The sequence below is a fragment of the Nicotiana sylvestris genome, chromosome 9 (assembly GCF_000393655.2).
Source record: "Nicotiana sylvestris chromosome 9, ASM39365v2, whole genome shotgun sequence".
Lineage (NCBI taxonomy): Eukaryota > Viridiplantae > Streptophyta > Magnoliopsida > Solanales > Solanaceae > Nicotiana > Nicotiana sylvestris.
The window spans coordinates 40,903,397-40,929,181 of record NC_091065.1 but is presented as its reverse complement, the minus strand read 5'-3'; the positions used below and the strand labels follow the sequence as shown (position 1 = coordinate 40,929,181).

General features: G+C 40.2%; 1 protein-coding gene across 1 annotated transcript; it reads right to left on the bottom strand.

The window, feature by feature from the left end:
- Positions 1 to 15,271: 15,271 nt before the first annotated feature.
- LOC138877486 (KNR4/SMI1 homolog) lies at positions 15,272 to 25,318 on the bottom strand. The gene is made up of 3 exons (XM_070157097.1): positions 25,024 to 25,318; positions 24,769 to 24,938; positions 15,272 to 15,529 (listed from the first exon to the last, which is right to left on the bottom strand). The coding sequence occupies exons 1-3, from the start codon at positions 25,316 to 25,318 to the stop codon at positions 15,272 to 15,274; spliced, it is 723 nt and encodes a 240-aa protein (XP_070013198.1).
- Between the last annotated feature and the right edge of the window lie 467 nt (positions 25,319 to 25,785).

The window sequence follows — 25,785 nt, the reverse complement described above, 5'->3', positions numbered from 1 at the left end:
GAATATCAAAAGCATGCGAAGATCTCACAGTAGCAGGCGAGGAAAAGCCCTTTTAAAAAATTAGGGTTTCGAGCATAATCGAGTTTTAGAGAAGATAGAAACCCAGAAACAGAAAAATCACACAAAGGGATAAGAGGTTTCGAAATAAAGAACTTCAAATCGAGCCATGTACTTAAACGAATACTCTCAGACCCAAAGCCATAGGATTTTCAACAATAGAAGAGTTTCAAAAGAGGATAAACAAACAAATCGGATAAAACTCAAGCAAACAAGCATTCGTCTCATAAACAGTCAAAAGAAATTAGGGCATTTAACATACAAACATAGGTAAAAGAACAATATGAACAAACATAGCAAAACATGCCAAAAAGAATCAGAGAAACGTTTTGAAATATCTCAACAAGAAAACCCTAATCAGAAAAGATAAAGAGTTTTAAAATCAGAGTTTTAAAAGAAACTTTGAAAAAAATGCTTAGAAGTTCAAAGCAAACATAGATCTGAAGCAGATCTAAAAGAAATCAAAAGAAACTTAGAGATTAGGGTTTCAGAAGAACCCCAAGTGATGAGAAAGGCCTTGAAAACCATCGATCTAAGCAAAAAAGTCAAAAGTCTGACTCGAATAGCCATGGCTGGCCGGAGAAAGGTCAGAGACGATGGGAGAACAGTCATCGAGCAAAAACAGAACAAAAAACCCTTCAGGATCTGGTCATGAGACCACAGAAACGAATACGTAGAAGCCACGAGAGGATGATACAGGTCTCTGATGACCTTGGAAGGCCATGGATTAGGGCGGATTAGGGTGGCGACGACTAGGGTTTGACGGTCTTGTAGAGAAGATTTAAGAGAGGAGGGGGATTCAGAGGCGGCGTATGGTAGGGTTTAGGGGGTCGTTTGGGATTAATTAAGGTAAGGGGGTCTGGTGGCCGTTGATCATTTTGATCAATGGCATGGATTGAACGGGTAAGTAGGGCGGTTTAAAGAATAGGGTTTGGGTCGGTTCAGATTGTAATTGGGTCAGGGTAATTGGGCTTCAAATTGGGTTCAATTGGGGTTCAAATTATGCTATAATTGAAATAAAATGGGGCTAACATTTAAATATTCAATTTTCCTATTTGATTTATAATAAATAATAAAATAATATATGTAAATAAATTAAAGGTACTAAAATAATTTATGGTACATAATTATCAAATTTAAAAATACTGGACTTAATTTTATAGATATAAACACAGTTAAATCTAAAAGAGGCTAAAATTGCAATTATATGCAATTTAGCCTTAAAAATACTAAATCAATTATCAAAAATATGCGAAAAATATATTAGCTATATTTTAGTATAAATATGAGAATCAAATAAATAAATCACCAAAAATGATAATTTTGGAAATATTATTGGATTTTTTATGAGTAAAATAGGGGAATAAATTAGTTTTAAAATTCTTAAAAATTACAAAAAAATAATAACACAATTGGACATACTTATATATGCCTACGCATGCTTTTTTAAAAGTATTTTTCATATAAAAAATATACATGAAAAATTGGGTATCAATAGCTGCCCCTCTTTACCCGGGAAGGATGAAAGAGTTGTCGGGTAAAGATATGATGGCCAATTTTGACCGAGCGAAACGGTTCAAAGAGGTTTAGGCTGTGCCCTGGCTTCTAGTCTGCCGAGATATCCCTGGTTGTACAAGAATCAGGCCATATGTAGTTCAGAGACTTTCGAGAACGGACGCAATATCTAGGACGGGGGAATGGTTAAGGTTTGATATGGCTGCGGGAACTGGAGCGGGATTGCTCCTACCGAGATGGCTGTTGCTCGCTAGTTTACCTGCATATAAGCAATACAAACATATATTGTGCGTAAATTTAAACATGATGCATTTTTCCGTCGAACCATAAAGGTTGTCTTTGGACGGTTAGGATGACATCCTTAGACCATGATGTCCTGGGCCATGAAGCGTATAATAAAGGATTCACAGGCCATGAAATGATGCTCTCGAGCTATGAGGACGATGCCTCCGAACCATGATGCCTTTGAATAATGATATGCAAAATATTAAACGGGGTCCTCAGGCCATGACATGGTATTCTCGGGCTATGAAAATGGTGCCTCCGAACAATGATGCCTTTGGAAAATTTGGCAATCTTTCAGCCCATGAGATGCAGTGTTTGGTGATCTTTCAGCCTATGCAATGCAGTAGGTGGCGATCTTTCAGCCATGCAAATGTAGATAAGGTGGAGATCTTTCAGCCATGCGAATGTAAATAAGGTGGCGATCTTTCAGCCATGCAATGCAGTAGGTGGCGATCTTTCAACGGTCCGAATGTAAATAAGGTGGAGATCTTTCAGCCATGCGAATGTAGATAAGGTGGCGATCTTTCAGTCATGCAATGCAGTAGGTAAGGTGGCGATCTTTTAGCCATGCAATGCAGTAGGTTGGATATCTTTCAGCCGTGCAAATGTAAGTAAGGTGGCGATCTTTCAGCTATGCGAATGTATATAAGGTGGCGATCTTTCAGCCATGCAATGTAGTAGGTGGCGATCTTTCAGCCGTGCGAATATAAATAAGGTGGCGATCTTTCAGCCACGCGAATGTAAATAAGGTGGCGATCTTTCATCCATGCGAATGTAAATAAGGTGGTGATCTTTTAGCCATGCAATGCAGATGGAGACAGCGTTTAGTCTCGGAAGGCAGAATGGTAGCCTTATGCAATGCAGAAATGTAGATGGAGAGAGTGTTTAGTCTCGCAAGGCAGAATGGTAGCCTTATGCAATGCAGAAAATGCAGATGGAGACAGTGTTTAGTCTCGGAAGGAGAATGGTAGCCTTATGCAACGCGGAAATACAAATGGAGACATTGTTTAGTATTGGAAGGCGGAATGGTAGCCTTATGCAAGAAATAAAATAGCAAACGATAACAGAGCTTTCTTAGCTGATAGTGGATTGCGATATTGGGACTGCTGGGGACATTGTGACATACGGAACGTCACCGGTATATATGGATGGAAAATGTGAGTAAGTGCGACAGTTCTGAGAGTTGTATTCCTGAACGATGTTTGTCTAGTATGTCTGATACTTTTGTAATCCAAGTGCCTGTATCCAAAGAAAAATCGTGAGTTTTGTAAAGGGGGAAGGTTAGTTCATATCCCCACTGGCTCTGCTTGACCTACTCGGCTTTGATCTGGTGATACTATATGTATCATTGGGGTAGCGTTGCTAAACAAGGCGATTTCAGTAATAAACATGCATGATTTCGTAAAACGTATAATATAAGTATTTAATTAAGAAACAACTTTTAGATGAACCGATGACTGTGACATGGTTCAAGACATTGCAACCTCTCTTGCTACAGAATTTTGAGGGTCATCCTCAAAATTCTGCCCCAGTTTAATGGGTTGAAGTTTCTGACTGTTGCTTGCGATGATTGGCTAGAATTGCTTTGGAATTTTGAGGGTCCTCCTCAAAATTCTGCCCCAGTTTCCAATTGTGGGGGGAAGTGAAAATTTTATTGAATTGTGACCGAACCCATAGGGCTGCCTACGCCCCTTTTCTTGGACATTCCACCTAAGTGTAAAGCATTATTTATAGCTTGCAAGGCCTCGAAGTTCGTAACCATACCGCTTTTGATGCCCTCTTCAATCCTTTCTCCCAGCTTGATAATGTCAAAAAATTTGTGGCTCTCGATCATCGTTAGTCGTTCATAATATTGCGGGTCTTGAGCCCGAACAAAGAATTTGTTCATTTGTTCCTCCTCTAAGGTAGGTCTGACCTTAGTAGCTTCGGACCTCCAGCGAGTGGCATACTCGCGGAATATTTCCCTAGGCTTCTTCTTTAGATTCTGAATATAGAACACATATAGTGCATTCTCTGTGTTGAACCAGAACCTTTCCATAAAGTTGGACGCCATGCCTACCCAGTTCGACCATTTCTTTAGATCTTGGCTAATGTACCAGGACAAAGCATCTCCTTTCAAGCTCCTCATGAAAAGCTTCATGCGGATTCTCTCATCTTTCCCTACTCCAACCAGCTTGTCACAGTACGTTCTCAAGTGGACCCTTGGATCCCTTGTACCATCAAACATCTCAAACTTAGGAGGTTTATACCCCTCGGACAGCTCGACATCGGGTTGTATTGAAAGATCTTCATAGTTCAAGCCCTCAATTCCCTTGCTTCCTTCAATGCCTTGAATCCAGCTAATTATTTTCTTAAGTTCTTTAGCCAGGTTCTTGATGAGCAAGTCTTTATCATCAGACTCGGGTGTGCTTTATATCGGTTGAGTGGAGTGTGGCACAGTCTCCACGTAGATGGGGGTATTATGGTGGGTGTGAAAGTGGTCATTCGTGGAGTATTGGAGTTCTGGGATGAGCAGCGGGGTGTTGTTTGAGGTATGACAGGTGTTGCGGTGACGGTGAGGAGCGGGATGGTTCTGTTGCTTTGGGATATTTACGGAGGTGTGGGGTTTGATCGTTTGGAAAATTCATATCTGGAATGGTAAGGGAAAATGACAGATTTGACAAGTTCAAACCTGATCAAGCTCTTCTTGGAATTTTAGCAGCTTTTGTTCGAGTTGGAATGCATTTTACTTAGGAACCTGAGTACCGTGACCATGAGTGACCTCTACCCGTTCAGTTGAGTTCTCTTTTCTGACGTTATTCAAATCTTTCATCTTCCTTTTATTCTTGTTTTTGACAGGACTAAGAGGAGGAGTGGGTGGAGGGCCCCTGGATCTCGTGGAATAGGATGTTGTTGCCAGAGTGCATGAACTAACCTTCGGGGAAGGGGAATAATAAAACAAAAGGATAACAAGTTAGTGAGGTTTATAAAAAGCATTGCAATATTTAAACATATAGTGTGAGAATGTAAATCGTGTCCTAATTTGGGGACCTCTTTGTGCCCGAGGTAGGCCTAGCGACAAGTTAATATGGAGAACCCAACATGCTTAATGCCTCATTTTATTGATAGAAAATAAGACGAATCCTAAATCGACATTAAACAAATAGGAAAAAAATCACTAATGGCCATTGACCTTATTACATTTTATAAAGCGAAAAGATAAACTCCTATCTACTTGGTCCCTGAAGGACCTTCCCCAGATTCGGTATCCTTGGTTTCGTCGAACAGCTTTCCCAAATCGCGAAGTCCAAGCAATAGGTAGGCTCTGGCTAGATGTCCGCTTTCATTTCCTTCAGCATTTTGGCAGTCTTCGAGCCTCTTGAGAAACTTTCTTTCCAGTTCTACTATGCCTCGCTCCAAGTATCCCAGTCGCTTGTTGGAACTGACAGCCATGTCTTTCCATTCCTCAATCAGTTTCTGGTTGGCTTGTTGTATCTCACGGTGCTCACTTTCGCACTCCCTGATCCTCTTACGCAGTTGGTTTTATTTGACCTGTGCCTCGGCCCTTTCATCTGTGATCCTGTGGCCCCTAGTAAACCCTGGCTGGCCCAGACCATCGTGATTATCTTCCAACCAGCCCGAATAGTAGGGAGCGCAACCAGCATGGTATCTGTCTGGCCCGATGGTATTTCTCCCCATGACGATCTTGCAGTACCACATATGCTGAGTTTGGCACTTATAAGGACTATCATCAGCCTGGAAGTCAGCACGGAAATGGCTCATCTTGTTGACCCTGGGTAAAACATGTTTCCTACCAGCTTGCCTCATAACCTGGAGAGGGACGTAAGGGTATGTTCCTCGCAGACCGATCAGTATCAGGAAATGTGCATCTCTAGATAGGGCGATGAATTCCTCGGTCGGAAATCACTCGAACATCCACTGTACCTGGTCCTCAGTTAGATTATCGAATAATTCTACCCATCCTTTGGCATCTTCTGGCCGGGCGAACATGTTTGGCATGTAATTCATTCACTTCTGATGATGGAAAGAGATATGATCATCCCAGTCTCTTCGCTGAATCTCTTGTCGGTATTCACCCCTTTGGAGAGGCTCCATGAGTTAGAGCTGAAGTAGCAAATTGCAGCCTTCGAAGTGTTTGGCTCCTTGTTGGCATTTCTCCAAGGCTCGATATATTTCTGCAATGATCATGGGCACAATGTTGAAGGGTTGCCCGCTAATTCCTTCCATTAAGGTCTTAGTTACCATGGCCAACCTGGTATGGATTCTTGTTTTCTTTATGGGAAACACGATCAACCCGAGGAAACAAAACATGAATACAAAGACCCTTCGGTGAACATGACCTAGTGATGTGATGGCAAACTCATCAGGATAGATACGGTAGGATTTGTTGTGACCGTATCTCTCATACAAATAGCCAAAAGGGATGTAGGATTCTTTCAAACATGTCAGCTCTGGATTCTTCTTTAGACCCATCATTTTGAGAAAGCCCCTGCCCTTGCGGTTATCAAGCATTAACAAACCCTGGAGTTTCCCATTCTATACCGGCCAATCCTCCTATTTCTTCTAGCAAGGGTGTAATTTCAATGTCCCCGAAGTGGAATACAGCCCTCTCATAGTCCCAGAACAAAGTAGCAGCTTCTATGATCTTGTTTTTGGGTTGAATCTCCAGAAGAGAAGGTAGATTGCCCAGATATTTTCGGATAAGAGTTTGATCACTAGGGTAAAGATCCTCCCACCAGCATAGCAATTTTTGGTGGATGTTGGTGACCATTCCAAATCTGGGGACTTCATGCCTCATATTTCTGCAAGACAAATAAGGTTAGGCCCTTACCCCTACCAGACTCGACTATTTAATATCAACAATTGGCATAAAGCATTTAGTTCTCCAAACAAATGCACAGAACGCGGTGATGTGTCATTATGCGGACAACATAACTGACTCGGCTAGGTTTGACCATGATGCATGCATAGTTTAAATAGAGTAAGGTTTCTATGGGATTTTATACTGGTACCATTGAGTGAACAACTCAAGGGGTAAAGGCACAGAACTGTCGACTACACCGTTGATCGACTGGTTTTACCGTAAATATGCTATTGAGCATGAGTGGAGTATGATGTTGAGCATGATTATGCAATAATTAAAAGCATGTAGGCATGCATTTGCATGTTAAGAAAGCAGTAAATACAACAGTTTCATAATTTAAAGCAGTAATAAAGGAAAGAAACAAAAAGACAAGTCAGTTTTGCAATTGAAAAAGGAATTGAATACTTAAAGGAATTAAACAAGTAATTGCACATAAAGAGGTATGAATTCACAATAATAATCTGTAATGGTAAAAGCCTAAATATCCCCAGCAAAGTCGCCATGCTGTCGCGCCCCCTTTTCCTGTGAAATCGGGTTTATGACATTTGGTATAGGACAACTCGTTCCTTTTAGGAGCTGGGTTTTGCATTTTTTGAAGAGTCGACACCTTATGATTTAAAGTGTATTAGGACACCAATATGGTTCAATTCTAATTTTTGTTGGAATAACCAGAGATAGGATAAGGGCTTGAAATTATCCCAAGGGGAAGGTGTTAGGCACCTCTCAAGATCCACTAGTGTGGTTCCCGACCAGACAGTTTATTGTGAATTTAGCAAATAGACAAGTGTGGGCTCAAATATTAGGGGATTCAAATGTAAACATATAAAAGAAAGAACAATTAAAAGAAGAGTTTTAAAAAAGAATTTGCAAATAAAGGGAAAGGGGGTCCTAGGTTTATATTTAATATGGATCACATCAATGCGATACCCGGTATAACACTTCTCAAAAGAAGGGATACACATGGTATTAGCGCACCGGTCATCATATCCATATCTACCCTTCCCACCCCATTAAGGTATTTAAGCGCATATTGGTGTCGATTACTATTGCATGCTATTTACCCATCCCATTCCTATAAGTTCTGGAGGAGCTTAGGACTACTATTCCTAAATGGGAGGGATATTAGGCTGATTTTTGGTTTCAAGGGTAAAAATCTAAGGCGACATACAAAACACATATACAGCATGTTGGGGAAGCATATAAATAGGTAAATGCCTATGTACACCTTCTCAAACAAAACACATAAATAACATGAATTGCACATACTTTTTTAGGCCTGACTAAAATACTAAAGACGAGGGGAGTTTGATTATTGAGGCAGATCTGTTTATTACATAACTCAAATAAGAAGTCTGAATCAGGCCTGCCTACTGGTTGTAGCAATTAACAAAAGCGGATTCAATTTTAGGGTTACTACTCTAAGGCTTGCCTAAGTGTTTTAGGTGTGGTCCTATAGACATGATATCTAATTGATTCAGAATGTGGCGAAACAATAACAACTTAAAGCGAATTATTTGAGATCCTATAGGAATGCTTTCTTAACCTCGTTAAATAGAGAAGGAAAGTTGTTTAAACTGTTTCAGAATCGAACTTATTTTAAATTGAACTAGTTTCAGAGTCTGTAGGAGATAGTATCTAATATTGCTGATTTTAATACCTGTAGGCATGACATCTAACATTGAATGTGAATAGAAAACGGACCAGAATTTCACTTGGGAATCCCTATAGGCATGATTTATATATGTTATACTGATTTCAACCTTATGAGCATGACTCTTACTTATATCTATTTAGCACTTAATGCATGATATTTAAGTGGCATGCAGAGTTTAAGTCCTATAGGCAGGTTATCTAAGTGTGAAGTTGATCATGAAGAAATTAAGATAAGCCCTATAGACATGGTGTCTAAAAATGCAGAATTGGACATGCAGAAATTTAAGAAAAACTGTCCTACAGGCATGCTTTCTACCCTTGAGCATACATGATCACCAAACCCTTTTCACTAGCCAACCCCTAGTGTTTATTACAAATTATTACAGACCAGAAGAAATGAATTACACCGGAAAAGTACAAAGAAAAGTTATAACCAGAGGAAGCCTGATTCTTGACTTCCTCTCTGAGTTATGGAATAAACCACCTCAAATGCCATTGATCTAAAGCCTTTCTCAGACTTGAGTGTGTCAAAGTTACCTAAGGGTCTCAAGAGGACCCCGAGCAGTGCTCATACCCAAGTTAGAGATGAGTGCAATGTGGAAATGCCAGTGCTTATGTGTCCAAGTTCAGAGGGAGCTCATGGGTCCCAAAGCAGGGCTAACATAAGGGGGCAGGACTTAAGTTCTAAGAAGATAATGAAAGTGCATGAATAGAGTTTTAGAAACTTAGGGAATAAAGGAGAGGGGAAACGGTGATTGGGAAACAGCTACAAGCATCTCACAGAGTTAATAACTTCATACAAGGGGGTCAGGGGTTGGAAATCCATTGCATAAAGACTATATAATTAGGCATGGGTTAGCTTTGGGCATGCACATCAATGGGAAGTGGTGACATACCTGTAAACTAATTAGAACATACAACATATAAGAGAAACATGGAGGTTATGATCCCAGGGGAATCAGATTTGGGTCATGCACAATAATGTCCAATGTTGTCATGCCCCAAACCAACCACAATTATTAAACATATTGGGGTAGGGGTTTAAGATTCACAAGTCGTGATTCATTAATTTTGAATAGGAAAAGGGGAAATTACAACATGCTTAATAATGGTACTGAGTTTAATACAAACAGTAGACAAACAGGGATGCAAGAAACAGTAAATAAGCATGTTGTTGTTGGTGCAAAAGCTTAATTAGAATATACTAGTAAGAAATGCGAATGCAGAGAAAAATAAGCAAGTTTCCCACAGCCTAGCCTTGGCTTTCTACCAGCTAGGTAAGGCAGCAATACAAGTAGTAACAGAGAAAAGAGAGAGATTTGGTAGGGCGTGTGTCAGAACTCAAGTGTTTTATGCCTTGTGTACGTTTGTTTGAAAGAAAGGAAGTGCAGTGTATTTATAGCTTTCTGAAAACGAGTAAGAGAGAAGTAATAAGCTACAAACATGGAAACAATCAGAATTCAGAATCAATTATACAAGTGATTGCCTTTAATTAAGGGATCACTTGCTTAATGGGTAGTGACAGGTTCAAAATAAGGAAAGAAATCAATTTGTAAGCAGGCTGACAGTTGCCATAAAAGAAGTAGTAAAACATTAAGTAAGCAGTCGCGTCTAGGTACAAAAATATTCTAATTTCGAAAAGGATTCAGTAAGGCAAAATAGGAAAAGAAATCCATTAACCTTAACAGGCGAGTGAAATCAGAATTTCACAAAGGAAGAGTTTGAAATCAGTCACAAGTTTGAAGATCAATAAAAGAAGGAAACTCAGCATATAAAAAGAGTGCACAAACACTATACATGCGAGGCCAAGCCTATTGGCAAAAGGAAATATCATGTAATAGTAGCACAAAATTCAGTAGATGGCAACATTCGAAACATGATAGTCCAGTAGGTCAAGTCACATTGAATCAGTAGTGAAGAAAACATAGAATATCAAAAGCATGCGAAGATCTCACAGTAGTAGGTTTCAAAATAAAAAGGGATAAGAGGTTTCGAAATAAAAACTTTAAATCGAGCCATGTACTTAAACGAACAGTCTCAGACCCAAAGTTATAGGATTTTCAACAATAGAAGAGTTTCAAAAGAGGATAAACAAACAAATCGGACAAAACTCAAGCAAACAAGCATTCGTCTAATAAATAGTCAAAAGAAATTAGGGCTTTCAACATGCAAACTTAGGTAGAAGAATTATATGAGCAAACATAGCAAAACATGTCAAAAACAAATCAGAGAAACGTTTTGAAATAACTCAACAAGAAAACCTTAATCGGAAAAGATAAAGAGTTTTGAAAGCGGAGTTTTAAAAGAAACTTTGAGAAAAATGCTTAGAAGTTCAAAGCAAACATAGATCTGAAGCAGATCTAAAAGAAATCGAAAGAACCTTAGATATTAGGGTTCCAGAAGAACCCATAGTAATGAGAAAGGCCTTGAAAACCATTGATCTAAACAGAAACCATGAGAGGATGATACAGGTCTCTGATGACCTTGGAAGGCCATGGATTAGGGTGGCGGCGTCTATGGTTTGAGGGTGTTGTAGAGAGGATTTGAGAGAGGATGGGGATTCAAAGGCGGCGTATGGTGGAAAATGGTAGGGTTTAGGGGGTCGTTTGGGATTAATTAAGGTAAGAGGGTCTCGTGGGTCTCGTGGCCGTTGATCATTTTGATCAATGGCCTGTATTGAATGGGTAAGTGGGGCGGTTTAAAGAATAGGGTTTGGGTCGGTTCAGATTGTAATTGGGTCGGGGTAATTGGGATTCAAATTGGGTTCAATTGGGGTTCAAAATCAGGCTATAATTGAATTAAAATGGGGCTAACATTTAAATAGCCAATTTTCCTATTAGATTTATAAAAAATAATAAAATAATTTCTATAAATAAATTAAAGGTACTAAGATGATTTATGGTACATAATTATCAAATTTAAAATACTGGACTTGATGCTTATAGATATAAACACAATTAAATCTATAAGAGGCTAAAATTGCAATTATATGCAATTTAGCCTTAAAATACTAAATCAATTATAAAAAATATGCAAAAAATATATTAGCTATATTATAGTATAAATATGAGAATCCAATAAATGAATCACCAAAAATGATAATATTTGAAATATTATTGGATTTTTATGAGTAAAATAGGGGAATAAATTGGTTTTAAAATTTTAAAAAATGACGAAAAAATAATAACACAATTGGACATACTTATATATGTCTACACATGTTATTTTGAAAGTATTTTGTATATAAAAAATATACATAAAAAATTGGGTATCAACAACAGGCAGATTTTATCTTTAACTCCTATAGGCATGGTTTCTACGTGCAGAAACTGATTTAAAACCTTATAGGCATGGTATCTAAATGTAGGAGTGATTCTTTAACACTTATTGACATGGTATCTAAATACAGGACTGATTCTTTAACACTTATTGGCATGAATGACTAAGTATCAAGACTGATTTCTATATGTATCTCCTAAAGGCATGATTTCTAGGCGAGCATCAATCAATTGCCAAGCGGACTCAACAAGGAAATTGTCTGAAACTTCTTTAAATAGAAGTCCTAAACATCTCCAGGGCCACAGGCAAGGGACGGGTAGTGCACGCATAAGACATGTACTGGATACTATTAGAACGCTTAGGTAACAATAATTAAGGGGAGGGTAATCGGGTAGTAAAAGATATGATGACCTGTGCTAATGCTATGTGTAGCACCCCAACTTGGGGACGATTAACAAGTATTGCACAGAAGTGATCCTATAGGCTAATAAACCTAGGACCCCTTTTATCCACATTTGAATAATCTCTATTTGTTTAAATTGCTTTATTTGCTTATAAGACTAATTCACCTAATTCGAGTTTGGCCGGGACCCACCGTTGTGGACCTCAAAGGGTGATAACACCTTCCCCTCAAGGTTATTTCGAGCACTTACCCAATCCCTAGTAATATAAACCGGTTTATGAGTTATTTGTTTTTGGTTCCCTAACGAATCATAAATCCGTTAGGTGGAGACTCTTCAAATTCCGTACCCAATTCCCAAAAGGAAATGAGTTGTCCCAAAAAATGTCTAAACCCAAACTTCGTGAGGAAAAAAGGGGCACGACAGAGGCTGTCTGGAAGGAGTTCTAAAATAGCTGATGAGGAATTTGTTCATTGCGAATGTTAGAAGAGGTCGCGAACGCGAAGAACAAACCCCTGGGCAGCAGAATGAAGTCCAAATTCATCCCATTCTTCCATTGTTGGACCAACGAAGCTCGGGTGATGCAATGTTTCAAGAATTTATCAAGGAAAACATTTGGGGTAAGAACCCCTAACTCGATTTTGGTTAAAATACATGAATCTATTGTTGTTTTTATCATGAGATTAGTGAATTGGGTTGAAAAAGGCAGAAAATTTCTATACCTTAAATTTATGATGTCAAGGTCTATTTGTTATTGGAATTTGGTAAATTTGGTATGGTTGGACTCGTGGTTGAATGGGCATTCATATTCCGTCACTTTTTGTTAGATTCCAAGACTCCACGAGCGATTTTTGAGTTAATTTCGGATTTTTGTTGAAGATTAGTATTTTCATATTGAATTAATTACTGTAACTGGTATTGGCCAAATCAAATTAATCATGGCTAGGTTTGAGGCGTTCGGAGGCTGATTCGCGGGGCAAAAGCATAACAGAGTAAAAAATTACACAGTTTGAGATAAGTAACTCTTCTAAACTTAGTGCTAAGGGTATGAAACGCCAAATTACGTGTTGTGTGATTGGTATTGAGGTGACGAACATGCTAGGTAACGGGCGTGTGAATTATGACTCTGTTGTTTCCTTGGCACTGTTGGTGGCCCTATTTTTTTGATATCTGTGTTTTCACCATGTGATTAAGTAACAGAGCTGTCAATTATATTAGATATCATGTTTAGGCTTTATGCTGATATTGTTAAGACCCATAGTGGTGGTTTCTTGCTGTCATCTCACTAATTTCATTGATATTTCGTACTCAGTCATATTCATGCATTTATATCATATCTCAGTCTCAGTTGTTTTTTTATTGATACAATATATCATTGTTGTCGGGCTAGTTTCATGACATTATGAGCCCGTGAGTGAGACTGGAGAGATTGATGAATGAGTGAGGCCAAGGGCCTGAGTGAGAGTGATATTATGGGATCGGCTGTGCGCCACATTGATATAGTGCTTGGTATGAAGGAGCCCGTCCGAAATCTGCACAAACCCCCAGTAAACATAGTCGACTATGTGTATATATATAGATCAGGATGCACACCGCAACAAGCCTTATGGCTATATGTATATGGACCGGGTTGCACGCCGCAACGAGCCTTGGGGCTATATATATATTTTGATCGGGTTGCATGCCACAACGAGTATTGTGTAGTGCTAAGTGATTGAGTGCACTAAGTATTGAGCACGTTAAGAGATAATGCGAGACATTGAGGTTGAGTACTCTGAGAGTGTGAATACATAAGTTCATTACTGAGAGGCATTGTATTTGACATACGTACTTGAGATTCATGCATCGAGATGCATTTCATTTTGCTGCCCGATTTTGGTGACATTTATGATTTTTACCTGCATTTTGACATGTAGGCATAGAGATGTAATTCTTCATGCTATATTAAAATGAAACATTTACTTGATGAAAAGTTTTTGGGAAAAATTATAGTTTTCAAACTTACTCATATGGTTGACGATTTCGATAAAGGATTTGGTTTTTCACTGATGTGCTTGAAAAGTGGAACTATTTCCAGAAAACACCCCTGCAGGGAACCCTATACAAAGAACAAGAAAGAAAAACCTAGTCTACCCTCGGGAACTTAGCCTTTACCCCTCGGTGACTATGTCACCATCGACTCCATCGTGACCAGCTCCCTCACCGGCCCCCTCCTCGTTGTCTTCAACATCAAAAATGAGTAATTGGGTGTCGAACTCATCTGCCTTGGCCTGCTCTATCTCCCCGGAGAGATCGAAGCCCTAACCATGAATCTCCTCGAGAGTTTACCTCCAGGATTTGCGTTGGGCATATTCATTCCTTCTCCTCTCTTAATCGGAAGCCCCCCTGAACTTCATACAAGCCTCAGCAACATCGTTTAGATAGATGGCCACCTTTTAATCGGCCTTCGCTCGGACCTCCTTGCCTTCGGCTCGAGTGTCCATGACTTCAACTTTCATCTTCAAAAGATCTATCTCAAGCTTAGTAATTCTGGTCGTCTGGATTGAGTCACCTTCTCGAGCATTACAAAGTTGTATCTCGAGCGTGGAGGCCTTAGCCAAAGCGTTCCTTTAGGCTGCAACATGAACATCTATTTGTGCCTTCAAATCGTTACATTCAAAATTGATCTGGCTGACTTCGCCTCGAAGGCGCTCCAGTGTCTCCGTCTTTTTTCTGCAACTGGGATACCGAAACATTGGTTTCCAAAAATAGGAGAGGAAGCCTATATTCCCTCAAAATAGAAGTTACCTGTTTCTCGAGGTTGCCTTCATAATCTCGACTTAGGTCCAACTCCGGTCAAAGATGTATCAGCGTTCTTGTTTTCATATCACAAAGAAGCCTGAGAGATCTTTCCCCATTCAAGGCTTTATGCAACTTAGCCTCATAGCGAAGAAGATCATACTTGAACTTATCGAAGGCCTATGAGAAAGAAAAAGTCCAGTTAAAGAGGAGAAAATATGAAGATTGAAAAGGTTATCATAACTTCAAAACTCACCATAGAGTAGAGCCGCTAAGCTTCCTCGAAGGTCAACTTCACATCTACCGGCTCGGTCTCATCGGCTCCGGTAGGGTAACCCGAGGTGCTCTGACTAGGCGGAGATACGCCGAAGCCCATTCCTCTTGGAGAGACTAGGGGTAATAAAGTACTTCCACCTTTCCTCGCTTATGGAATATCTCCCTAGAGACTAGGGGCCTTGGGCCTAGCTGGCTCAACAGTTTTGAGAGGCCCCCTGGTTCGGGCTTTCAATATATAATCATCCTCCCCGAGTGCATTGATGTCCACGGAGCGACCGATATAAATGAAGCCTTCGTCGGCGGCGACATCCTCCTCGCGCCTCCAGGCGGATCCTGCTTTGTTTTGGGGATCCTTGTCCTCGAGGGACCTTTTCCTTTTATTATCTTTCTCTGTCTCAGAAATCAAAGGTCCTTCCTCCTCCTAGAAAGGGGACGATCTCACCTCAGAAAATTCACCAATGCCTACAACTAAGAATTAGTGCAAAATAAAGGGAAAGTACTCTTCAAGAAAGGGACTACATAGCACATACCATGTTGCTTAGCCTCCCATTTTCCCTTCAACAAATCTCGCCAATTCCGCTCATCATATGTCGAAGAGGCCGCCAGTTTGCGGTCCCAGCCTGCAAGATTGAGGACCTCATTTGGCATCCACGGGATCGCTGTGGAAAAGGAAAGAAAACGCCCTTATATAGTCTAGCTCCACCAAGAATAAAAATAATATAATACAATGCATCACTTACGCTTGAAGTTCCATTTCTCTAGAAACAACATGAACTCCGCAGGAATAATATCGACAGTCCTCACTCGAACAAACCGACTCATCCATCCTAGATCCCTGTTGTAAAGAACCGAAAATTTTTGCTAAGTAATTTAAGATTTTGTGGTACCAAGGTAGGCTAATTATTTTATTTTGTATAAAAAAAAGAGGATTAATGATATAATGGATATCAATTGGATATGGTAATAAGTGTATAAGTCATATTATAAGTGATTTGGGGTCTAAGGAGAGGACTAAGTCTAAGTCAAGTTGGAAATTACATGATAGACTAAATATTTCAAATGAGTACGCACAAGACCTCACTTTGGACGAGCATACATATATCTATATAAGGATTTGTGTGATGCACAACCTATCAAATTAAAGCTCTTTGAGTCTAGTTTCCAACGCATCAACCCGTTCGTCATTTGGAGGTGTATACAAAAAGTTATGCCCATTTTTGTGTCCCTTCGATTGCCAGCATCCTGGGTAGCGTCGGGCGCTAGCCGTGGCGCCGGGAATTTTTGAGATACTGGAATCAATGCCATAGATAGTGCCCGGCGCCACCTGTGGCGCCCGAAATATTATATACTCATTCGGGGTTTATTTTTACCCATTCATCTTGGCCAAATTTTGGGGTCTTCCTTCACCCTCTCAAAACCTTCAACTCCCCCCCTCCCCATCTTCAAGGTAAGCAATACCCATCAACTTAGTGTGAAACTCCATCATTTCTACACTAATATTGATGAAATCTACTCATAAAACACATATATCTTCAAGAAATTCCTTCAAGAAGTCATAGGAGGGTTTTACAAGATTTCTTCCTAAAGGTAAATCCTACACCCTTAGACTTACATATATGGATATATTATAGGAATATGAGTATGAATTAAGTATTGGACCTCTTGGTGTGGTGATTGGAAGCCATAAGTTCCCTATATAAATACATAATTATTGTAGAGATTGAAAGGTGATTATTTGATAGGATTTGTTGGTTGAGTGTAAATGAATGGTCATACATATGATGTTGGAAGTTATAAATTGGTTAGGAATGACGGTGGGAATAAATTGTTGGTTGATGATGATAGTTGGATGAACTAATACTATGGTTATGAGATGTAAAGATCAATACCTACAAGGTGTTTGATAATATGCCTAAATGGCTTAAGTTATGGAATTTCTTACTAATATTGGTCCCATTGAATGTTGTATTGCAGATTGAAGTTTTTTAAGTGTATTGGATCATTGTAGTATCATTAAGGGGACAATTTGAGGTATGTATGACTAAGACCCCCTCTTCTTAAAAATTGAACCCCCTTGGTGTCCATGCAAATGTTGTAAGTTCCGAAAATTGATCGATGTGGTGGTTGATACCTCAAATGAATTTGTGTTGCAAGAATATATGTGCAAGATGTGTTTCAATGTTTTCATTATGCTATTTTGTCAATTGAGAATGTGTGAAAAATGTGGAATATGGGTTAAAATTCCTATACTTCAAGTTGAGTTTAAATTGATATTGTTATGCCGAAATGTGTGAAATCCTCTTTATGCTTACGACTTATAATTGCTTTCGTATGTTCCTATTATTTTGAATCGAAAGGTTTAATCTTGAAGGTGGAAATGATGTGAAATGTTGGGAAGGAGAACTTGAGTTATGAAATGTGGCCTAGTGCCAAACATGATGTAATAATTGTGGCCCCAAGTGCCGATGAACTGATATATGTGAAATAAACATGAAATGAGATGATTGATGGAAATAGAAAAATGTCTTCGTAAGACGGCCTAGCCGATCGGGCCGTGATCGGATGCCATGCCGCACACATAGTGATACTGTGCTAATATTGAAACCGAAAGGTGAGAATAAAATTCTGAATGAGATACATGTCTCAAATAAGACAACCTAGCCGATCGGGTCGTGATATTAAATGTTTCAACCTAAAGATATGGAAATTATTTTAAAGCTATGCGATTCCTTGAATTGATGATGTGTTGTTGTTTAAGGCTTTTGTTGATCTTTATGATTACTATATTCTTGGGTTGTTGTTCTTTCTAAAGAGATGGTGTTTAGTTATACATACTAGTAATATTCCACAGTATTAACGTCCCTTTTGCTGGGGGCGCTACATTTTTGAAATGGATGTAGGTGGTTCTGTAGCAGATAATGCCGACCGCAAATAGTGGCGCATCCACTCTTCAGTTGACTTGGTGAGCCCCAGTTCATTTCGGGGTCCTGTATTATTCGTCTATCATGTACATTGTATTTTGAGGTATAGCCGGAGCCTTGTTTCCGGCATTTCTATATTACTCTTCAGTTGTATTTAGAGGCTCCGTAAACAGGTTGTGGGTGGTGTTTAATATTGGAAACTAAATTAGAATATGGGCTTTTGGCAACATGATCTTAATGAGTCCATAAATTTGTAATATTTTGGATATTATAGTTGAAACTGCTAATGGAACCAAAGCGAAAGTTGTTAATTAAATATTTTCAGAGTTTGAAAAATGGAGTATATCTCCTCTTTATTCATGGATGACTTTGGGTAGAATGAAATCTAATAGGCTTGCTCAGTCGGGTTACTCGGTTGAGTGCCGGTCGCGCTCCTCAATTTTGGGCCGTGACACCTGTCCTCCTCATCACTTTAGATAAAAGGCCTGGTGGATCGGTGTCGTAGTGCAATTAGACCTTGATGATTTAAAGGCTGATATAACCTGAGGAGATGGCTAAGAGTGAACTCGAGCTCGGCCTTTCAGCAAAAAATCTCATCATCATCACAATCCGCCAGAAAGACGAATGGATCTGAGCCAAAGTAACTCGATGTTTTCAATAAAATTTGAGCACAAATCAGTCAAGAGGACCCAACATAAACGGGTACGTGTATACGTTCAGGAACCCTTCTACGTGGGCCATGATATCCTCTGCTCGAGAGGGTACCTGCAGCCTCACCTTTTCTCCCCATCCATAGTCTCTCCTAAAAAAATCGAGGTATGTCTCTTATATTGTTTGAATGAACCTTGATGCATACTCTTGATGGCCCGGAGCATCGAGAGGTTTCTCCATCATAAAATCTCTCTTGGAGACGAAACAATTTGAAGTTAGCTCACCCAACACCGGCAGTGTACCACCGGCCGGGCTGGAAGCATAGGTAGGACTTCTCTCTTCCTGGCGAGCAGATTTGGGCATGGTAGCCATAGCTCCTTCAACACAAGAAAGACAAGATGAAAACGTAGGGGAAAGCTTTGACCTGATGTGACACTAGAACTAGTGCAAAAAAGGAACTCTACAAAAGAAGGTAGTTGCACAAAGTGGCAGAACCTTCAAAGAAGGGAAAACAAGTATATATAAGAAGAGCGGCGACTATTCATTAACTTTGATAGCCAATCAGCTCTTATGATGCAATCTTGACTTTTTGGGATATGTACCGACGGGGCCATTTTGGTAACTTCACCGTCATGTCACATGAATAACATTGCAATCCCGTGCTCGAGGCATTGAGGAGTCAAAGTGAGCCGCTACCAACCCGAACTGGGGAAGGTATGCAACCGATACCAGAACGACCCGGTCTAAAGGGTCTCTACTACTCTGAGACTGAACTCGAAGAAGTTAAATCCAAGTTCGAAGCTTGACTTAGGCATGAACACTGAAAGGCAAAGCTTTGAAGACATTAAATGAGAAAGTCCTTCACATTCCAAAAATATATTTACATAGGCGCATTTACAAAACTCCCACACAAGTCCGTGTAGAAAAGAAGAAGAAGTAAAAGGAACAAAGGTGGCTTAGTCTTCATCTTCACCACTCCCCGAAGCCCATTCCTCTTGGGGAAGTACCATCAATGATCGTCATGGAAAGGCAGGAAAGCCTCCAAATATACGTGTTTAGAGCTGACCGGGTCTGCAAGAATAGTACAAATCGTGCTAAGTCATTATATAGCTGTACCAATAGCATTTCCTCGTTATTATTAGACATGTACTATGTTGGTATTCCCCTTCCTATAAAAAGAAGACCTTTGTCATTTTGTAAGGGACTCAGATTATTGAATACAATACAACATTCTCTGCTCTCTATTTAAGCAATTGCTCATCACATTTATTGCTTATTCTTTCATTGTTCATTTATTGTTCTTTATTTATTACTCATTATTAACCGCAAAAGGCCATCTTTGAGGCCCTCGTTTTTATTAATTCTTCACCAATTGCTCATTGCTATTAGCCCATCTAGACCTTGAGGCCCTGCTCCAGCCAGCTCGAGGCCTAATCATGTGGCCCTATTGGTTTGCATTTCTTATCTTCTCTACTTACACTTAGCATCTGCTACCTAACAACTAGTATTATAATAAATCACGTATTTTTAGAACCATAAAATCAAATATAATTGTAGTTACCATTTTCAAGGTAAACAGAATCGGATGCGATGAAGTCCACGGTCGAAGAACTCGAGCAGGACATATTGATCGAGCATCTTCCCCAACGAAAGATATGACAGGGATCCCACTATAGATAACTACCCATCGACTAAGTGTCGATCCCAAATTTAAATCGGTGAAGCAAAAAAGGAGACCTCAATCCGAGGTAAAGCATGCATTCATCAAAAAAGATGTAACCAAACTTCTCAAAATAGGATCCATCAGGGAAGTAAAATATCCCGAATGGATAGCTAACGTAGTGATAGTCCCTAAAAATGGGGAATAAACATAGAATGTGTGTAGGTTACAAAGATTTGAACAAAGCATGCCCTAAATATTCTTTCCCATTGCCCAACATCGATCATTTGATCGATGCTACGGCCGACCACGAGATCCTTACCTTTCTCGATGCCTACTTCGGGTACAACCAAATTCAAATGAACCCGGAGGACCAGGAAAAGACTTCATTCATCACAAAGTATGGTACGTATTGTTATAATGTAATGCCCTTCAGGCTAAAAAAAAAGCAAGAACCACATATCAACTCCTAGTTAATATGATGTTCGAACATCAAATAGGCAAATCCATGGAAGTTTATATTGATTACATGCTAGTTAAGTCCCTGCGCGTAGAGGACCATTTGGCCCATTTGCAGGTGACGTTCGATATCTTAAGAAAGTACAATATGAAGCTCAACCCGAGAAATGGAGTCGGCTCGGGCAAGTTCTTCGGCTTCATGGTGTAGAACAGGGGTATCTAAATCAACCCAATAAAATCAAAGCCATCGAGGAAATCACCATAGTCAATAATGTGAAAGCTGTGCAACGGCTGATCGGACGGATAGCTTCCCTAGGCCAATTTATCTCGAGGTCATTAGATCAAAGAAATCATTTCTTTTCCCTACTCAAGAAGAAGAACAACTTCTCATGGATTTCGGAGTGCCAACAATCCTTGGAAGAATTAAAACGGTATCTCTCGAGCATACCCCTACTATACACACTGAAGGAGGATGAAACACTCTACTACTATCTAGCCGTGTTTGAGGTAGCGGTAAGTGGCGTGTTGGTTCGAGAAGAGCAAGGTATGCAATTTCCTGTCTATTATGTGAGTCAGACCATAGGAGATGCTGAAACCAGGTACCCATATTTGGAAAAGTTATCCCTTGCGTTAATAAGCGCATCTAGGAAATTAAAACCATATTTTCAATATCATCCTATATGTGTACTAACCACGTACCCATTTTGAAATGTCTTGCATCAACCCAAGTTATCAGGCAGATTGGCCAAATGGGCCATCAAACTTGGTGGTTATGATATCGAATATAAGCCTCGAACTGCTTTCAAGTCTCAAATTTTGGCAGACTTCATGGCTGATTTCGCGCCTGCCCTCATTCCCGAAGTAGAAAAGGAACTTTTGCTAAAAATGGGTACATCATCGGGGGTATGGAGCCTTTTCACAGACTGTGCCATGAATGTGAAAGGATTAGGACTCTGCATTATTTTAAAACAAACGATGACCAATGTCATTAGGTAATCTATCAAGACTTCTAAATTGACTAACAACGAGGCCAAGTATGAGGCCATGATTGCAGGTCTCGAACTAGCCAAGGGCCTTGGGCCAGAAGTCATCGAGGCAAAATGTGACTCCCTTTTGGTAGTAAATCAAGTAAACGGGAGCTTCGAGATTCGAGATGATAAAATTCAGAAGTACTTAGACAAACTTCAAGTGACATTGCACCGCTTCACGGAATGGACACTAGACCATGTACCTCGGGAGTAGAATAGCGAGATCGATGCACTTGCAAACTTGGGGTCATGGGTAGAAGAAGATGATATTGTCTTGGGAACCGTCCTCCAACTATCGAAGTCGACGAATGAAGAAGGCTGGCAGTGTGCTTGGGACCCGAGGACACCAATTATCTATTATGGGAAATCCACGAGGGTACCTTTGGGAACCATTCTGGTGCAGACTCTCTGGTTCACAAGATGATCAGAGCTGGGTATTATTGGGATAGAATGGAAAAAGATACCAAGGAGTTCGTTCGAAAATGTGATAAATGCCAAAGATTTGCACCGATGATCCATCAATCCGGTGAACACCTCCATTCGGTCCTATCCCTGTGGCCATTCATGAAATGGGGGATGGACATCGTCGGCCCCTTACCAACAACGCTAGGTAAAGATAGATTTATTTTGTTTATGACTGACTACTTCTCAAAATGGGTTGAAGCGCTGGCCATCGAGAAGGTAAGAGAAAAAGAAGTCATTGACTTCATATGGAATCACATCATATGTCGGTTCGGGATACCCGCCGAAATAGCATGTGACAATGGGAAACAGTTCATCGGCAGCAAAGTAACAAAATTCCTTGAGGACCATAAAATCAAAAGGATCCTATCAGCCCTTACCACCCAAGTGCAAATAGTCAGGCCGAGTCCACAAACAAAACCATCATTCAAAACTTAAAGAAAAGGTTAGATGATGTAAAGGGGAAATGGAGAGAAGTGGTGCTGGAGGTTCTATGGGCATATTGAACGACATCGAAGTCGCGCACGGGGGAGACCCCGTTTTCTTTGGTATATGGGTCTGAAGCTTTGATCCCAGTCGAGGTCGGGGAACCTAGCATCAGCTTTTAGTATGCCACTGAGGACTCAAATCACGAATCTATGAACACTTCTCTCGAACTACTCGATGAAAAACATAAGACCGTGTTAATTCGAATGGCCGCACAGAAACAAAGGATCAAAAGGTATTACAACAGAAGGACGAACCTTTGATAGTTTGGAGTCGGGGACTTAGTCCTAAGGAAAGTCACTCTCAACACTCGAGATCCAAACGAAGGGAAATTAGGCCCTAATTGGGAATGATTGTACCATGTCGTCAGAGTCGTAGGGAAAGTATCCTACAAACTTAGCACAATGGAAGGCGAGCAACTACCAAACAACTAGAATGTATCGTTGTTCAGGAGATATTACTGTTGGGGTATGAGCTTCTTCTTTTTTCCATTTGTATTTAAAACTGACTCCTTGCAGATGTTCAATTAAATATATCGAGGCACCTTTCAGCTCGAAGACCTTGGTTTTTAAAGCTTGCATTGCACCCTTTTTCCCTTGTATCGGGTTTTATCCCAAGTGGGTTTTTCCGGCAAGGTTTTTAATGAGACAACACCTATATGCTATCTAAGGAACATTCGACAAGTATTCAAGGCTTCTTTTCAATCAACCTCGATTACTGTGGGGCATCACCCTCAGAGGTTATATTTTTTTAGAAAGATACTTCACCCCTAAGAGGGCCTTGATAGGAGAACTTTGTAGTGGGCATAATGGTCAAATGAACCGTGTCCCTATACTATAGTTGAGCCCCACCGGCAAAAAATGTACGCATGTATCAACTATTTAACAAAGCATTCTTGTTATATCAAAAACACTTTGTATATCAAATAAGTTTTCTATCATATGAGTTCTACACTTACAATCATATGGAAGCGGCTCAAGGGACAAAGTACCCCGAAATACTCGGGGACTGACACTGACAGTTAATACATCCGAGTCATCAAAAGTTCGGACTCATAAGACCTCAAAGATGCACCCCCTCGAAACAAAGGCCAAGGCCAATATACTCGAGGACTAACTTTTCGAACAAGATCGAAAAGTTATCGGGAAACAAGTCCAAGTGACAAACCCGAAGGGTATGGCCATACTAAAGACTACAGTAACATAAAGGCTACGGCCAAAATAATTAAAGGCCTACAAACATTGAAAAATCATTTAAGTTAGGCTACCCCTGACTGAAGCAAAATATAAAGGGCTTCGATAAATTCGTCCCCCGAAAAAACTTATGTCTTCGATAAATTCAGCCATCGAATAATCCAAAGGTTTCGATAACACCAGCCTTCGAAAAAACCTCAAGAGGTATTCGATTATGTCTACACAAACCAAATGACTAATAAGGTTCCGATATGTTGAGACTTAGAAAAACCCAAACGGGTACAAAACACATGCTAAGGCATAACTAAAATTTCACTAAGTCTTTTACCCGAAATGAGGGAAAAATTATATAGTCATTTTAGAGGCCTAAACGGTCCAACTCAAAGAGCCTAAGGGCAATTTTAAAAGAGCCTAAGGGCTAGCTTAAAAGAGATATAGGGCCTAAATCATATGGGAGTTCGAGACTCTATTCTCATTCAACTCGGACCCAAAGGCCCCATTGTTCCGAGCTCACATCAAATTGATTTTAAAGCTTAGCTCGAGGATCATCTAAAACCTTAAGGGGTAGATCTTGAGTAATAAAAATTTAAGGGTTTATTACGAGTCTGAACCAATACTCGAGCTAGGTATTTGAATCATCAGAATTTTCCACAAACGGGGACAAAATAAAAATCAACACGAGTCGAGGATAGAGCAAAAAGATACTTTATATTCATAAGAGAAATTTACAAAACATATTTACAACGCCCACAAGGGTCCCTTGCGCAAAAAGAAAGCCTAATCTATCTTTGGGGTCATACCCCGGGAGCATCATCTTCAGAAACTACATCTTCAGTGGCTCTATCTTCAGGGTTCTCCTCTCCTTCGGGAACATCTTCTTCACGTTCCTCGTCCCCAGAGCCACTCACCATATCCTCATCATCGGAGGAGATAAGAAACCTAGCATCGGTTTCTCGCTCCTTTAACTCAGCTATTTCCCCGGTGAAGGTTAAACCCTTGGGCATGAATTTCTTCGAGAGTCTCACTTCGGGCTTGGCACTTAGATAATTCATTACTCCATCTTCCCCGGTCAGAGGCTTCCCTCAACTCAACTTGAATATTCGCCGCTTCCCTCAAGTATATAGAAATGGATTTATCAACCGCAGTCTTCGTTTTCTCAGCTTCGGCCTTAGCTTTTACAGCCTCAGCCTTAGCCTGTGCAGCTTCGGCCAGGGCTTTAGCCAACTCGGCCTCCAGCCCCTCGATTTTCCTGGCCTGAACCTGAACCTTCACTTCAAAGCCTCGGAGCTGAGCCTCAACCAAGGCTAGTTGGGCCGTAACAGCTTCCTTATCGGCAACAAGTTGATCCATGTTCTTCTTCCACTGATGACAATCAGCTCGAACTTGATCTACCTTGCTCCGGAGCTACACAATCATATCCAGCTTTTACTGCGGCTGAGATATCAAAGTATTAGCCTCCTAAGTAGGGCCAAGAAGGACGTACTTTATTAAAATCATAGTTACCTGCTCATCTATATCGGACTCGCATTTTTAATCATTGGCCAATGTGGTTTGGAGATCCTTAAGCTCCTCCTTCTTCTGGCTACAGAGGAGCCTTAGGGCCTTCTTTTCACTAGAAACTTTCTTGAGCTCGGCCTCACATTGGCTCATCTCAACTCTAAACTTTGCGATGGCCTATACATGAAATGGAGACATATCAATCGAAAGGAAAGAAAGAAAAAATTGCGATACTAAAGGTAAGTACTTACCCAGGAAAGGATATGTACAGCCTCCTCAAAGATAGTGGACGCATCATTCAGGTCATCAGCATCCTCAAG

Bases quoted from the DNA above. Each gene is read 5' to 3' on its own strand.
- LOC138877486 (XM_070157097.1), bottom strand. From the start codon at position 25,318: ATGGATCAACTTGTTGCCGATAAGGAAGCTGTTACGGCCCAACTAGCC. The intron at 24,939-25,023 runs GTAATGAATTAT...CCGGGGAAATAG, and splicing joins CTCTGACCGGGGAAGATGGA to CTGAGTTAAAGGAGCGAGAA. The intron at 15,530-24,768 runs GTATGACCCCAA...TCCCCTTTCTAG, and splicing joins CTGAAGATGATGCTCCCGGG to GAGGAGGAAGGACCTTTGAT.